This window comes from Chiloscyllium plagiosum, chromosome 3 (assembly GCF_004010195.1).
Source record: "Chiloscyllium plagiosum isolate BGI_BamShark_2017 chromosome 3, ASM401019v2, whole genome shotgun sequence".
In the NCBI taxonomy this organism is placed as follows: domain Eukaryota; kingdom Metazoa; phylum Chordata; class Chondrichthyes; order Orectolobiformes; family Hemiscylliidae; genus Chiloscyllium; species Chiloscyllium plagiosum.
The window spans coordinates 41,196,348-41,213,615 of NC_057712.1; the positions used below are offsets into that span (position 1 = coordinate 41,196,348).

The window sequence follows — 17,268 nt, forward strand, 5'->3', positions numbered from 1 at the left end:
CTGGCAACATCCTTGTAAATCTTTTCTGAACCCTTTCAAGTTTCAAAACATCTTTCTGATAGGAAAGCTTCTACTTCTTCAAAATTCCAGCAACTTCTGCCCAGTTGAGACTTCAACAGTAACTGCCTAAAGCTAAAAAACTAAAAACTACAAATCCTGTTTATGAGGGCTGGCTGCACCAATCCAGGCTGCTTCCATTCTTCCAAATTTTTTTAAAAACCCAAGGCCTCCCAAGCTGTTTACTTTATGAGTCTTCATTAGCCACTTGTCTTAAAACCTTCCTTTAAAAAAACACAGGATAAAATAACCTCTTAAAGCCACATTGCCTTCCTGTAACTACTCAACATTTGTATTCTCTGCCTTTACATATACTAACCAGGATCCCTTATATATTATTAACTGCTTTGTAAACACCTTAAAAGATTTTGAACAAACATCCCATTCCCAGGTATCTCTATTCATGTGCCCCTATAAAATAGTATCATTTAGCTTGCATTGTAACTTTTCATTCCTCAATGTTTCTGACATTCCAAGTATTGTGTCATCTGCAAATTTCAACTTTGTGCTCTATACCTCAAAGTTCAAGTCATTAAGGATTATCAAATAGAGCACTGCTTCTAGGACTGAACCTTGAAAAGCTTCCATCCAAATACAGCTATTCACCACAATTCTGGCACGCGAGGAGGTGGGGGAAGAGGAGGGATCAAAGGAGGAGTATATTCCTTAACATATTTTGTACAAATTTTACCACTTTCCCTTTTTTTCCCATGCATTAGAGTGTAGAAAATAGCAATAGGTGTCGGCCATTTGGCTTCTTATCCCTGTTCCACCATTCAGTAAGATCATGACTAAGGGTGTGGCTTTAACTCCATTTTCCTGCCTTTCCATATAACCCTTGACTGCCTTGCAGTTCAGAAATCTGCCAAGCTCAGCCTTGAATATGGTCAGTTTTCCAGCCTCCCTGCCTGTCTTGGGTGGCAAGTTCCAAAGCTCCACAACTGTTTGAAAGAAGAAATTCCTCTTCTCTGCCATCTTAAAACGGGGTGCGGGGACTCTTATTTTGGAACTGTGCCCAGTAATTATGAATCTTCCCAACACCTATCCTGCCAAGGCTCATCAGAATCTTATACATTTCAATAACATCACTTTTCACTCTAAATTCTAATGAGGGTAGGCCCAGTTTGCTTCACCTTTCCTCATATTAAAAAAACTTCGGGGCTTTGCATTAACCTCAGTTTCTACACAACAAGACTTACATAAGATAGGAGGAGAAATAGGTTGGAAGTGGTGGTGGTGTAGCAGCACTGTCACTGGGCTAGTAATACAAAGGGCATGAGCTCATGGGAAGTGAACATAGTTGCCCAGAGAAGCAATGAAGAATTAATCACATTGCTTTGAGTCTGGAATCACATGTAAGCCAGACCAGGTAAGGATAGCAGTTTCCTCCCCTAACAATTATTACATATATTTTTTGAACAATGGCTACATATCAACATTGGACCAACTCTGTGTTCCAGATATTTTAAAATTAATTTCAAACATCACCATCTACCATGGTGGGATTTGAATCCATGTCCCCAAAGCACTGGCAGGCTTTGAATTGCTAGAAATGTGTTGCTGGAAAAGCGCAGCAGGTCAGGCAGCATCCAGGGAACAGGAGAATCGACGTTTCGGGCATAAGCCCTTCTTCAGGAATCTCAAACTTTGAATTGCTAGTCCAGTAACATTACCACTACACCACCACTTCCCCAGAAGAAAATTCCAGGATTTTGACCAGGTGATAAGGAAGAAATGACAATATAGTTCCAAATCTGGAGTAGAACCTAGAGGTGATGGTCTTCCCAGGCCCTGTCGGACCTTATCCTTCTATATTGGAAAGTTCATGGTTTGGAAGATGTTGTTACAGGAGTCCTTTTCAGTTGCTGCAGTGCATCTTATTTATGGTACACACTGCTGCCTCTGTAGGTCAGTGGTGAAATGGGATAAATGTTGAAGGTGTTTGATGGAATGCCAATCAAGCATACTACTTGTCTGGATGTTTTTGAATTTCTAGACTGTTCTTTGAAACTGAGTGATTCTCCATAATGCAATGTGGTGGCTGCACATGAGTTGACATGGCCAGTGAAGTCTCCTGGCTGCGACAAGGCAGGCCTGTAGAAGCATCTGCACATGTACTAATGATATCAACACATTCCGTATGCTATAGTACCATAATCAACACGTGCCCTGCTGGTGTGTGGGCCAGGGAGGGTTGGCAGAGCCTATGGCTCCAACAGGAGTGGGTTAAAGGCCAGGAGTGGGAGGAGAAGGGTGAGAGCAGCCTGTAGCAGGGGCAAGGGAGGCGTGGACTGGGTGTCAGCCTCCTTTTTGCTACAGAATGACAAAAAGGCTACAGGGAGTATTGGGAGGCCACAGGAGAAACTGGAGAGAGAAGGAAGCTGCCAGGAGATAATAAAATGAACTCTTCTTATTCGATTGTGTAGCTGCTACATTTTACACACAGGTTGCTACTTCTTGTCACATATTTTTCTGCTCTTTGTGTCACCGAGTGGTGATGTTTATGATGTTTTCCCCCATCTGCCCTTATGATGGAGGGATGGCCATTGATGAAATGTCTGAAGATAGTTGGGTCAAAATGAGCATTGCTAATACAACCGATGATCGCAAATGGATTGATCATGCGCTAATTGGCAGGGTTGGCCATATTCTACTTTTCATGGACGGACATAACTGGGCAATATTCCACATTGTCAGGTAGATGCCAATATTGAAGCTGTACTGGAACAACTAACTAGTGGTGTGGCAAGTTCTAGAACAGGTCTTCAGTACAATTACTAGAGTCAGGGTCCATCACCTTTGACATATTCAGTGCTTTAATTTGCTTTTGATATCACAAGGAGTAAATGATTCTGGATAATTTTAAATATCATTTTTGGTCATTTTATATTAGGTTCTTCCTGGTGTTTTTTTTGTGATAAGCATATTTTCAGCTTTCTTAATAGAACTGCATTAGCTTTCACAGAGTTCCAGGCCCTTCCTGACAACTAACCAGGTGCCAATGTCCAGCAAGCCTCTGGCCGAGATAAGATGTCGTGTTTGAGCAGCCTGCCTTGCCAATGAATGAACCAGGAGTCAGATCACCAGTGCATCCACGGTGCATGAGACCCAGGTGATCATGGAAGTTTTAGATTACATTACATTACAGTGTGGAAACAGGCCCTTCGACCCAACAAGTCCACACCGACCCGCCGAAGCGCAACCCACCCATACCCCTACATTTACCCCTTACCTAACACTGCGGGCAACTTAGCATGGCCAATTCACCTGACCTGCACATCTTTGGACTGTGGGAGAAAACCGGAGCACCCGGAGGAAACCCACGCAGACACGGGGAGAATGTGCAAACTCCACACAGTCAGTCGCCTGAGGCGGGAATTGAACCCGGGTCTACAGCGCTGTGAGGCAACAGTGCTAACCACTGTGCCACCGTGCCGCCCACTAAGTTCTGAGCAGTGTACCCCCAGCCCCCAGAGATAGAGCAGCCAGGCTCCTCTACAGATGGAGGGGGGCCATCAACATTACCCCCAACCCTTTCAACACACAAATAGAATTAAGGAACCATTTTGAATATAAAATTTTAAATAAAGTGCATTCTACGGCACTGCCTGATTGTATTGTTCTGTGGCAGATTTTGCATTTGGTAAACAGAAAATAAGCTTGAACATAAACTTGGCACAAAAAGGCACTTCTCAAAACTGGCGCAATTTATGCCTGCACCCGAATTCTGGGCCTCAGCTAGGTCACCCATTAGGATCCTAAGTCCAAAAGAACATAACCCTAGTCCATGCTACCTGTCTGCATATTGGTGAGCCTCACAAAACCAACCAGGATCAATCCACCGAACCCAACACTGGGAAGGTAGAAATTCCTTAAGGTTTCCTCCTAAGATTGGTGTTTGTTGGGGATAATGTCTGATAAGCCATTTCAGTCCTTTGACTTTTTCTGCTCATTAATATGGCTCTTACCTTTAAAGTGAATGTAACTGGCCCACACCAGATTTGTGCTCGGACTCAGGCCATTCACCAGGCTGCTGACCCTTCCAGCAGTTGCGTTGCGGATGAGGCTGTTGATCATCTCTTCAGCCATGTGGGGCTGGCTAGTGTTGGCTGTTTTCAGATGCACGCTGGGGTGGAACCACTGGAGTTCCCACAGGAAGGCTTGGCGGAGTTGCAGATCCTTCCTGACAACTAACCAGGTGCCAGTGTCCAGCAAGCCTCCTTGTTGAGATAAGATGTCGTGTTCGAGCAGCCTGCCTTGCCAACGCATGACCCAGGAATGCCGATCACCAATGCATCCGTGGTCCACAAGTCCCAGGTGGTCACGGAAGTTTTCAGCAGTGATCCCCCCAGTCCCCAAAGACAGAGCGGCCAGACTCCCGTACAGATGGAAGGGGGCCATCAGCACTACCCCTGACCCTTCCAGTGGGCTCAGCCTGGGAAACCAGAGGTTGCCCAGATCTTTCTGGATAGTCATTAAGGAGAGAATCTTGCTGCGGCTGACATTCCATTGTACCTTATTCTCCCACCTCTGTTCAGACCCATTCACAGGACTCGTGACATCGACCCCACTCAGGTCAAGAAGGAAGCTATTGTTTTGGTCCATTTTCTCCTGGACCCCAGTTTGATTGCAGGTAAATAGATGGAAAGGATGAATGTAGGGCCGGTTTGTTGTCCCCCATTGTAGGAATGCTCCCATCCAGAGCAGGGAGAAGATCTGCTTCATGCTTAACACTTTTCAACCCAATGCTGGAATCAGACAGGGAGAATGACCATCAGTTAACAGACTAACTTGCTATCTTGTGATAACTTGCATTTAAATGTAGTAAGGCTTCCAAAAGTTTTTAATAGGTGCATTAAAAAACAAAACTCGACGCAGAGCCACGTACGGAGATATTAGGACAGTGATCAAAGGCCGGGTCAAGGAGGTAGGTTTCATAGAGCATTTTACATGAGAGACAGTTTTATTGAAAGGTATAAAATTCTGAGGGGCTTGACAGGGTGGATACTGAGAGGATGTCTTTCCTCGTGTCAAAGTTTTCAAATAAAGAGTCTTCCATTTAAGATAGAGTTGAGGCTGAATTTCTTCTGTCAGAGGGTTGGTTTTTAGTCTAGGGAGTTCTTTTCTCCAGGGAAGAATGGAGGTTGCATGGCTCAGTGACTATGTTCCCTCTCATTGGATCTCCGAGGTCTGTGTGCGGCAGTGACTTATAGAACTGAAGGTTGATGCATCCAAATACCATTCACTATATGTGGACCTTCTGAGTGGCTGAGCTGCTTAGAAGAAACATCGGTCACTGAGTATATTCAGGGCTAGTGTAAACACACTTTCAATGGTCTGACAAGGGGATCCAAAGGTTCTGAGGGACAGGCAGGAAAGTGTAGATGAGGCCATAATCAGATCAGCTGTAGTGCTATTGACTGGTATAACAGTCTCAAAGTATCAAATGGCCTTCTTCTGCTCCTTCCATTTTTGTTCTTATGGAGGAAGTGAGGTGGAGAGATTTTGTGGAGAACTGCAGAGCAGACAGAGGCAGCGAAGGCCTGACCACAAATGGCAAAGGCATGGAAATTGGGATAGGCAAAACACTGGATGTAGAAGAAAATATTCTCAGAGGGTTGACGGGTTGGAAATGATAACAGGGAAAAAGAGGGGATGAGAATATTTTGGTATTTGTACAGGAGGATGAGTATTTTTAATTCAAGTATGCATGTACAGAGTTTTAGTCTCCACCTACCACAGCTCTCAGTCCCCACGTACACAGCTCTCAGTCCCCACGTACACAGGTCTCAGTCCCCACCCATACAGTTCTCAGTCCCCACTCACACAGCCCTCAGTCTTCACGTAACAGCTCTTAGTCCCCATTTTATTCAGTTCTCATGTACACACAAAGCAATTTGCAGCCAGTAAATCCTTACATCACAATCCCTCCATTGCTACTAACTTTGAAAGCTTTAAAAGACTAATCTGTGATGGATATTTTCAAATGATCCAACACAAAAAAAGACCAGTCAGCCCATAGTTTCTGTACTAAACCTATCGTAAAGCTGCTCCATTTGTTCTAAATACTTGCCCTTTCTTCACACCTATGAAAATGTTTTCCCTTTGAGTATTTCCCTTTCAGAAGTTATGACCAAAACTGTTACCATCACCTTTTCCCAACAACTCACTTTATAAAAGAATGCTTCCGTGTGTCACCTCTGGTTCATTTGCCAAATCACCTTCAATTTGTGGCGCCTGACTCTTGGGCCTTCTATTGTTTCTACTGGAAAGTGTTTATCCTTATCTACCATTGGATGATAACTAACAAAGCACCCTCATTGACAGAGAAAACACTTTACACACAGGTTTGAAATCACACAGTCCCTACTGGAACATAACTCCATTGCCTGATGACAGTGGTATCTCATGATGGCATATCTCATAGCTGAACATCATCAATCTCAAATCTAATTAATTACCTGAATGGTAAAACTCCAGATTCTAACCTTTCAGGGAAAACCTGGACAACCCTTAACTGTGGGTGGTCAGGGAACATATGGCCACAGGAACATGAGAAAAAACCTCAAATTGTAATTGTGGTGACTCAGGTAGATAATTGCCCGCAATCTGAACCTCTGCAAGAGACCTAGACTTGGCAGCGTCACAATCATTCACATTGCATTAGCTGAAGTCGATTGTTAACCTTGATATCAAATTGTAATAGTTTCCACCAGGCATAATTAAAATATGCGAACTATTAAAACTACTCACACTTCTGAAATATAATTTTCACATAAGAAAGTTATTATATAATCACACTCTTTGTTGGAGAAGTTTCACAGGCTGTTTAACAGGCTGAGAATCCACAGCATCTGTGGATGTCTCCACCCAAAGCCCAGTTGATGAGGGTCAGAAAGTCAGTCATCTAGACAGAGGAGGGTTTTCCCAGGCTCCAAAGCCATACAGTGAGAGACAGGATCATCCACACGGACAAGTATTCCAGTGGGTGTCAACTAGAATCCAGGGATGATTTTCAGTTAGATTGAGGTTAGAACATGCTACCTTCTGACTCAGAGGTGGGGATACTAGCACAGAGGTGAAGACCATCCAGATAGACCATAATTTGTCACAGTTAAGATTGACTAGCATCTGGATGTGTCTCCATGACAGGTTGAACACGTCCATATCACCAATGAATGATCAAAAATCAGCCAAAACAAAAGTCTTGTTTAATAAAATGAATATATCTATTTGAGGATCTATAATACAATGAGCTTTACTTTGAACAACTACACCCGTGAACTTATTACTTTTCACTTACAGATTTACTTACCTCTTCTGAAATAGTGCACTTTGATTTGATTAGTCCAGGTTCATCGCTTATAAAATGCTGTTCTGTTTTCTCTTCCCAGTTAAATATTAACTAGGTAGCTGTCCAAGATAAACAAAACCATTTGATAAAATTCCCAATTGGTTCCAAGATTCCAGGCTGGTTTTTTTGAGAATCATCCTGTTAACCATATCGACTCCTGAAATGATAGAATTATTTCTTTCTTGTTATGAGAGAAAATAAACTTTCATTTGTATAGCATCTTACCCAACCTCAAAAGTACTCTGAGACAGACAGATTTTTCATCAGTAGGGGGAATCAAGAGTAATGGGGAAAGGCAGGAAAATGAAGTTGAGGATTATCAGATCAGCCATGATCTCAATGAATGACAGAGCATATTCGATAGGCCGAATGGCCTATTTCTGCTCCCATGTTTTATGGTCTTATGAACTTTACAGCTAAAGAGGTATTTGGAGAGTCAGAATCTTACAGCACAGAAACATACTCTTTGGTCCAATTAGTCCATGCTGACCATAATCTCAAACTGAAAATGTGTTGCTGGAAAAGTGCAGCAGGTAAGGCAGCATCCAAGGAACAGGAGAATCGACGTTTCGGGCATAAGCCCTTCTTCAGGAATCTCAAACTATCTAGTCTCACCTATCCGTGCCTGCCCCATTTCCCTCCAAACATTTCTTAACGATGTACTTATCCAAATGTCTTTTAAAAGTTGTAACTGTAACCGCATCCACCTTTTCTTTTGGTAGTTAATTCCACAAAAGAACCAATCTCTGTGTTAAAAAAAACCTTTCCTGTCTTTTTAAAATCTTTCTCCTTTCACCTTTAAAACATGATCTCCATTCGTGAAATCCCCCAACCTAGGGAAAAGACACCTACCATTCACTTTATATATAACCCTCAAGAGTTTGAGATGCCAGAGGAAGTGGTGGAGGCTGGTGCAATTACAACATTTAAAAGGTATCTGGATGGGTACATGAATAAGCAGGTTTAGAGCGATATGGGCTAAACACTGGCAAATGGGACTAAATTAATTTTGGAGATCTGGTTGGCATGGACAATTTAGATTGAAAGATCTGTTTCCATGCTGTACGGTTCTATGACTCTATAAGTTCACCCCTCAATGTCCTACACTCCTTTGACAACATCCTTGTAAATCTCTTCTGAACCCTCTCCAGCTTAATAATATCCTTCCTATAACAGGGTGAGCAGAACTGCACACAATACTCCAGAAGAGGCCTCACCAACATCTTGTACAAGCTCAACATAACCTCCCAACTCTTATATTCAAAGGTCTGAACAATGAACTCAAGCGTGCTAAATGCCTTCTTAACCACCTTATCGATATGTGATATAAACTTCAAAGAATTATATACCTGAACCCCTAACTACCCAAAGCCCTACTTTTAATTGTGTAAGTCCTGCCCTTGTTTGTTTTACCAAACCTTTCAGTCCATTGAACCAATTGATCAAGATCTCTTTGTAATCTTAGATAATCTTCTTCACTGTCCATTATACCACCAATTTTGGTGTCACCTACAAACTTCCTAACCATGCCTCCTATATTCTATATTCCTCAAAATCTGGTCACTGTTTAGGAGCTGCAGCATTCAATTTGCACAGAAAGCTCCCAAAACCAATGTGATCGGACCGTCTATATTTTTGTGATGTTGGTTGAGGGATGAGTATTGGCCAAGGAATTGGAGAGAACTTCTATTCTGTTCTTCAGAATAATGCTAATGGCATAATGAGAAGGCACAAGAGTATCAGTTGTGTCTCATTGGAAAACCTGGACATAAGGCACAGATTCTGACTAGAACTTCATTAGGGAAAATGAATTTTAAAAAGGAGTTTGAGATAAAGGTATGTTGTAAGTTTTTCATATATTTCTGACATTAATAAGTTCAATACTATTGACACGTTCCATTCTAATTTTGAAGTGGCAGATATCTCCCTCTGCTAGTCATCAGAAGTAGGAAAGATGTGTGACAGAAAGAGAGGTTGGATCCACAAAACAGAGATACGATGTTGAAATCTGTGAAACCACCACTGCGCACAATCTGACTCCTATTGGGCCTCACTTTGGGGATACGAAGTTTAGCTGGTGATATCTTTTCCAAGTCAGGATAGTGAGTAACCTAGAGGGAACCTGCAGGTCGTGGTGTTCCCACCCATCTACTATCGTTGTCCTTCTAGGTTGTAGCAGTCATGGGTTTGGAAGGTTCTGCCTAAGGACCTTGCGCAAATTTCTGTTTATTTTGTAGATGGTACACATTGATGCCACTGAGCCTTGTAGGTGGAGGGAGAAGATGTTTGAGAATGCTGTGCTGATCAAGTGGGCTGCTTTGTCCTGGATGATGTCAAGCTTTTTGAGTGTTGATGGAGCCACACTCATCCAGACAAGTGGGAAGTATTTCATCACACTCTTGTGGGGAATTCAGCAATAGTAGTACAATTGAATGTCAAGGCATGTCATATATTCTGTCTTATTGGAGATGGTCATTGCCTGACACTTGTGTGACAAGGAATGTGAACTACTACTTGTCAGCCCAAACCTGGACATTTTCCAGGTCTTGCTGCAATTGGACATGGACTGCTACAGTATCTGAGAACTGGAAAAGGTTGAAAAAAAATGGGCTGCTGAGTGAACTATCAAGACAGTTGAATAAAGTGGATAATAAGGTGGGAGGTTACAGTGGCACTGTATAAACATTGCTTAGGTCACACCTAGAGTATTGTGTGCAGTTAGGAATCCATATTATAGGAGGTTTGTAATAGCCTTGAAGAGGGTGCACAGGACATTTACACAGATGTTGCCTGGGTTGGAGAGCTTCAGTTATGAAGAGAGATTGGATAGACTGCAGATGTTTTCCTTAAAGCAGAAGAGATTAAGAGGGGACATGACTGAGTTGTATAAAATTATGAGGGGCATAGATGGGTAGACTAGAAGATACATTTTCCCTTGATGGGACATGAATCAATGAATACTCATGATGTGGAGGTGCTGGTGTTAGACTGGGGTCGACAAAGTTAAAGATCACACAACACCAGGTTACAGTCCAACAGGTTTATTTCAAAGTACAAGGTTTCAGAGCACTGCTCCTTTTTCAGGTAGCTAGTCCTGACTAGCTACCTGATGAAGGAGCAGAACTCCAAAAGCTTGTACTTTGAAATAAATCTGGTGGACTATAACCTGGTGTTGTGTGATTTTTAACTCAATGGATAGTGACATAGATTTAAGGTAAGGGGCAGAAAGTTCAGAGGACATGTGAGGAAAAACATTTTCACCTAGACAGTAATGGGAATCTGGAATGCACTGTCTCCAAGGGTGGTACAGGCAGAAACCTGCATTACATTTAAATAGTACTCATATATACACCTGGGATGCCAAGGCATACAGGCTATGGGCAAGTGCTAGAAAATGGGATCGGAATAGTTAGGTGGTTGTTTTTGACCAGTGCGAATGTGATGGGCCTAAGTGCCTTTTTCTCGGCTGTAAGTTTCTTTGACTCTCATAAAATCAACACTGGAGTAGATATTAGAGACTTTGGCAATAATGAAGTGATATTCTTGACTTCCCAAAGTTTTTGCTACAGCCTCACTGCAAAATGTAACTTCCTCATGCACTTACTGCGAAACAAAACCTCAGCTCATAGACTAGATATACTGTGGAAGAAAGTTAGCTTCTTCCCTCTTGTGTCATTGGGTGTTCACTAGAAATCTTGAGAGAAAGGAATGAAATTAATAAATAGTTTTGAGGTGTTCAGGACAAAACAGTTTCACAGAAACAGTGGCAATTCTTTCAAGTGTCTTGCATTACTAGGCACTCCCAAATCTGAGGGGCCACAGCAAGTTGTTCTACATGGCCCGGTTGAACTAGTTTTTATTTCCTAATGGCACAACATGCTGTGAGTAAGATATAATCAAAGGCCCTCCCTATTATAACCTGCCTGTGAATCATTCCTGGATGTGCAGTATTCCTGTGCAGCAGTGTCGTGAGATAATAGCATGTGCAGGCAATGCATTCGCAACAAATTCTCATGTGTCCAGTTCTGGTAACTAGTAGACTTATTTAAATCAGACTTACATCTCTGCTGAAAGTATGTGGATAAAGAGTTTCACCTGAACATGACCATGCTGCTGTCCTACTACAGAATGTGCAGACCAGTTATATACACATAGTTAGGAGATAGGTCTAAAACAAAACAAAGAACTACAGACATTGGAAATCTGAAACAAAAACAGAATTTGCTGGAGAAACATAGTGGGTTTGGCAGCATCTGTGGAGAGTAAGCAGATTTAATGTTTCAGGTCCAATGGCCGTTCTTCAGAACTGTTCTGACTTGCAACATTAAGTCTGATTTCACTCCACAGATTCTGACAGACCTACTACGTCTCTGGAAATTTATGATTTTTGCTTAAGATAGTGGTGCAGTGATAGTGTTTCTGCCTCTGAGCTCAAGTCCTTATTTAGGATTTAGCAGCCGGAGAAGCTGAGTAATACATGGCTGAACAAGTTGTACATTAACCTGTGAATCTTTCCTCCATATGATAATGGCAGGTGTTAAGACTATCCTGGTAAGCCAAGTGATGGTACCCCCTATCATGACCATCCACAATCTGAAACATGCATGTAAAATTCTCGAGTCAGAATTGGTAGCACACTGATATCCCAGAGGCTATACTGCTGGAGGAGATTGCAGAGGGGTGGACTAGGCCACGGGAGGGAGGAATTTGAAGAAAAGGATGAGAAGTTTAGTTTTGAGGCATTGTCAGACTGGGAGCCAGTGAAGATCAAGGGATAATGATGGGTGAACAGGAGTTGGTGCGAGCTAGGATATAGGCTGTAGGGGATAAAAGACAAGAGGCTAGCCAGGAGAATGTTGAAATAGTTGAGTCCAGGTGTAAGAAAGGCTTGAACAACCAAGGTTGGCTGAGCTGTAGTAAGTTCCAGGGGAAGCAGAATGGTCTAAATAGGAGTTACTGAGATGTTTGATGAGGGTGTGTCAGTTTTGGGATTGGCAATGACAATAGAAGTGAGAGGAAAGCTCTCTGAGGGGAGGTGGAGTTAATGTGCAGTGAGGTGGCGTTCTACAGGACATTCCACAACAGGTGAAACTCTGCAGAGACAGGTAAACCAACACCTTACCCAGGGACTCTCTTCAGCTCCTGCAGTTGTTGTCGCGGCTTCACTTGTTACCTGCCAAACATGCCTTATGTGTTCAGCTCGGCGAGTGGGGGCTCTCAAAAAAAGAAGGCAGTGAAAGACCGAGGGACCATCGGGGTGAAGGCGAGAAAGGCAACCTACCAGGAGCTGAAAAATCTGTGCTTAACGCAGGGGGTTTTATACGAGGATCCAGAATTCCCAGCGGACGAATCTTCCCTATTTTACAGCGAGAAGCCGGCGGTTAGTTTTGAGTGGAAACGGCCGAAAGTAAGTGCTGGCTCTATGTGTACACGTGATTGGCGTTGCATATACAAAGACTGAGAGCTTTGTACACTTCGGGGCTGAGGTTATTGCAGCGGCTGAGAGCTGTGTACACGCTGGAACTGGGGTTATGACAGGGACTGAGAGCTGTGTACACGCTGGAACTGGGGGTATGACAGGGGCTGAGCTGTGTACACGCTGGAACTGGGATTATGACAGGGGCTGATGGCTGTGTACACGCTGGAACTGGGGTTATTACAGGGGCTGACAGCTGTGTACACGCTGGAACTGGGGTTATGACAGGGGCTGAGAGCTGTGTACACGCTGGGGTTATGACAGGGGCTGACGGCTGTGTACACGCTGGAACTGGGGTTATGACAGGGACTGAGAGCTGTGTACACGCTGGAACTGGGGTTATTACAGGGGCTGATGGCTGTGTACATGCAGGAACTGGGGTTATGACAGGGGCTGATGGCTGTGTACACGCTGGAATTGGGGTTATTACAGGGACTGAGAGCTGTGTACATGCTGGAACTGGGGTTATGACAGGAACTGAGAGCTGTGTACACGCTGGAACTGGGGTTATTACATGGGCTAACAGCTGTGTACACGCTGTAACTGGGGTTATGACAGGGGCTGAGAGCTGTGTACACGCTGGAACTGGGGTTATGACAGGGGCTGACAGCTGTGTACACGCTGGAACTGGGGTTATGACAGGGGCTGAGAGCTGTGTACACGCTGGAACTGGGGTTATGACAGGGACTGAGAGCTGTGTACATACTGGAACTGAGGTTATACAGGACTGAGAGCTGTGTACATACTGGAACTGGGGTTATGACAGGGGCTGATGGCTGTGTACATACTGGAACTGAGGTTTTACAGGACTGAGAGCTGTGTACATACTGGAACTGAGATTATACATGGACTGAGAGCTGTGTTTTGAGGTATTGTCAGACTGGGAGCCAGTGAAGGTCAAGGGATAATGATGGGTAAGAAAGGCTTGAACAACCAAGGTTGGCTGAGCTGCAGTAAGTTCCAGGGGAAGCAGACTGTCTAAACAGGAGTTACTGAGATGTTTGATGAGGGTGTGTCAGTTTTGGGATTGGCAATGAGACCACTACCTGCAAGTTCCCCTTCAAGCCACTCACCATCCTGACTGTTAGCTCTGTATATGACGATTGAGGATATTTTATCATAAACAGATGGCTGGCTATACAGGGGCTGAGGATTCTGTAAATGGCAATTGAGATATATCCATAATGTCTTAAAGCTGCATACCATGACTGAGGACTGCACACAAGAGACTTAGGGATTTGTACACAGGGACTTAGGGTTGTATACACTGGGACTCAGGATTTCATACATAGGAAGTGAAGGTTATGTACACAGGGACTGGGTTGAGTAAATGGCGATTAAATGCTACTTACATATGGACAGCTGTGTACTTGGGGATCGAGGGTTGCATACAGAGTGATTGAAGACCTTGTACATGAAAACTGAGTTCTGCATTCTCAGTAATTGAGGGCTGTGCATTTAGTAACTGATGGCTGTCCACATGGAGGCTGAGGGCTGCATACATAATCCCACACCCTGCATCCTGTAGGTTACCATTGACTAGAAATTCCACTGGACTAGCCATATACAGTGGCTGCCACAGAAGATCAGAGGCTAGGAATCATGCAGCAAGTAACTCATTTTCTGTCTCCTAGAGCCTCTCCAGAAGCCACATGTCAAGAGTATGTTGGAATACCCCCACTCGCCTGGATGAGTGCAGCTCCAACAACACTCAAAAGGCTTGACACCATCCAGGCCAAACAGCTCACTTGATAGGCATCTTTTCCACTACCATCCCAACATTCACTCCATCCAGCACGATGCACTGGTAGCAGAGTTGTTTTCTATAAGATGCATGTCAGTAACTTATCAAGGGCTGTTGAATAGCATCTTCCAAATCCAAGGCCTGGAAAGACAAGGGCAGCTGATCCATTGGAACACCACCACCTGCAAATTCCCCTTCAAACCACTCACCATCCTGACTTGGAAATATACCACCACTCCTTCACTGAGTGAGTCAGTTAACTCGGTGGCTAGGTGGCTAAATTTTGTTGCTGGATGATATCAACATCAATGGATTTAATGCCATTTCGCTGTGGTAGATCATTGATGGCACCTTCTTTGTCTTACCCCATTCCTGATTGTAGTGTTTCTCAAGCTATAAAACCACTTTTTTTCTGTCTAACAGAAAGGGATGCCTATGGCCCCTCTGGGAGCTCTTCCAACATATTGACTACAGCAGTTCAAGAAGGCAGCTCGCCATCATCTCAAGGATGGCTAAAATGCCTTATCAACTTAGTGACTTGCTAGGCAGCAAAGACTTAAGCTCATTGCTGTAATACTGGCATCACATCCCATGTAAATCACCAAAAGAAATTGGGAGCTGCAAACACGGGAATCGAGGTTACTGACTGAGAAGGGAATGAAGTCTTCATTGTGATTTGAATGGTAAAACCTATTTGTGCAGTGTGATCCCATTTATGTGGTCACCATGTGTATACATAAAGAAATGTGTGAAGAGGCAGTAGGGGGAATTGAGTAACCTGTATATAGAGTATCCTGTATATAGAGTATCCTGGATTGATTTCCAGAGTATGTGTATGCTTCAGAATCAATCCACTGGCACATATACCTGATTTCTATAAGTGCTGGAATTCTTTATTTTTAAAGTGTTAAGAGGAGGAAAGGCAAACTTTTTTTTGCAGAAGAGCAAATGTCTGGTCTACAGAAGTAATATCTATTGTGACTTCAATAGTCACAACCTTCCAAAGGTATTGGACAAGTCCATGATTTTGTGAACACACAGCATCTGATACTGCACACACACAGAAATGGTAGCATGTCATTATAGTCCCTGGACACATACTGTCACAGCAAAGACTAATCATCTGGTATGACATGAGTTCAAATATCAATGTAGCAGTTGGTGAATTCAAATTTTAGTTAATTGATTAAGTTGAATATAGTGATTATGAAACTGCTAGATTGCCATTAAAGAGTCATTTGGTTCACTAATTTCCTTTAAGGAAGGAAATCTGACATTCTTACTCAATCTTATTGAATGTGATTCCAGATTATGGTTAATTTTTCACTGCCAAATAAATCACCAATTGTATCAAACTGCTAAAGAAAATTAAAATGAGAATAAATTGGATGGAACACTCAACGTCAACCATGGCACCAGACTTGGACATGACAAAGGCCCATCCAGCTCTGTCAAACCAAAAACTCCTCCTCACATAGGAATGGGCAGTAGATAATGAGCTTGCCAGTGATGACCTAAGAATTTAAAAAAGAACACTATGTTACATGCCACTTAAAGCAAAGAGACATTAATTACATTTCAAAACAGAATGAGGGGAATGAGGAACATCTTTTTTTAAAAGAACCCCTTAAAAATATTGTCACCTTGATGAATACTCATGAACACTCACAGATAAATGTGAAGCTTGGTTGGATAGAGGGATATCCTCTGATGTCCATGACTGAACGAGGCCACCAAGTTGATGTTTAGAAAGAGGCTAGTGGATAATCTAATTTTGGAAAGCTATCGATAGCACGTATAACTCTAAATTTTAGCAAAAAAAGTGAATAATGTGGATGATGGAAATCTGAAACAAAACCTGAAATTGCTGCAGAAGCTCAGCAGGTCTGGCAGCATCTGTGGAGAATAAGCAGAGTTAACATTTGGGTCCAGTGACCCTTATTCAGAACTACTTCTATTCAGAAGAGGGGTCACTGCTTTCAAAATATTAACTCTGCTTTTTCTCCACAGATGCTGCTAGACCTGCTGAGTTTCTCCAGCAATTTCTGCCCTTATTCTATATTCCACCATCTCCCTCATATTCCAGCTCTCCTTTGCATCCCAGCTCACACTTGTGTCTTAGTCCTCCCTCCATTCCCAGCTGTATCTCATGCTCCAATTGTCCCTTATATCCTCATTTTCTTCCTATTCCAGCATTTCCCTCCTATCCCAACATTCACTAATTCCAGGCATCATTATCCCTGCTCGCCATCAGATGAAGTCCTCTTCCCACAAGTCAGAAATCCTCCTCTGGCACTTCTCTCTACAACATAACATTATTGCTGTGGAGCCACAGTCCTGACTGGGTCACCTTCTCTTTCTCTCTCTAGCTCCCTCTCTACATTTCTCTTCCTCATCCACTCATCTTGACCCCTCGTCCTCTCATTATGTGCTCTGCTTCTATAACTCCCCCCATGTGCCTCTTACTCCAAATTCTCCCTAATGAAGAGTAGGTGACGATGTAGTGATAATGTTGCTGGACTAGTATTCCAGATAGTTAACACTGTGGGGACGTGGGTTCACATAATAAGAAGAACTCTGGAAAATATAGCTAGAAGCTAATGACCCATTGTCAATTGTCAAAAGAACCCATCTGGT

At 43.1% G+C, this 17,268-nt stretch overlaps 2 protein-coding genes across 3 annotated transcripts in view; one reads left to right on the top strand and one right to left on the bottom strand.

Annotated features, from left to right (window-relative positions):
• The window catches only part of agt (angiotensinogen), a 29,729-nt gene that overhangs the window by 10,932 nt on the left and 1,529 nt on the right, over positions 1–17,268 (bottom strand). The window contains exons 2-3 of one of the 2 annotated variants that reach the window (XM_043681030.1): positions 7,373–7,568; positions 4,026–4,805 (exon numbers count right to left, since the gene is read on the bottom strand). In XM_043681030.1, the coding sequence (XP_043536965.1) occupies positions 4,026–4,782 (757 nt within the window). In that variant the 5' untranslated portion in view covers positions 4,783–4,805; positions 7,373–7,568. Of the gene's footprint in view, positions 1–4,025; positions 4,806–7,360; positions 7,569–17,268 lie in introns of those variants that run through there. The other variant, XM_043681039.1, reaches the window with a different exon arrangement.
• capn9 (calpain 9) overlaps positions 12,457–17,268 on the top strand; it is a 68,236-nt gene continuing 63,424 nt past the window's right edge. Inside the window, exon 1 of the mRNA XM_043681018.1 lies at positions 12,457–12,818. Coding sequence (XP_043536953.1) covers positions 12,594–12,818 — 225 coding nt within the window. The 5' untranslated portion in view covers positions 12,457–12,593. The remainder of the gene's footprint in view (positions 12,819–17,268) is intronic.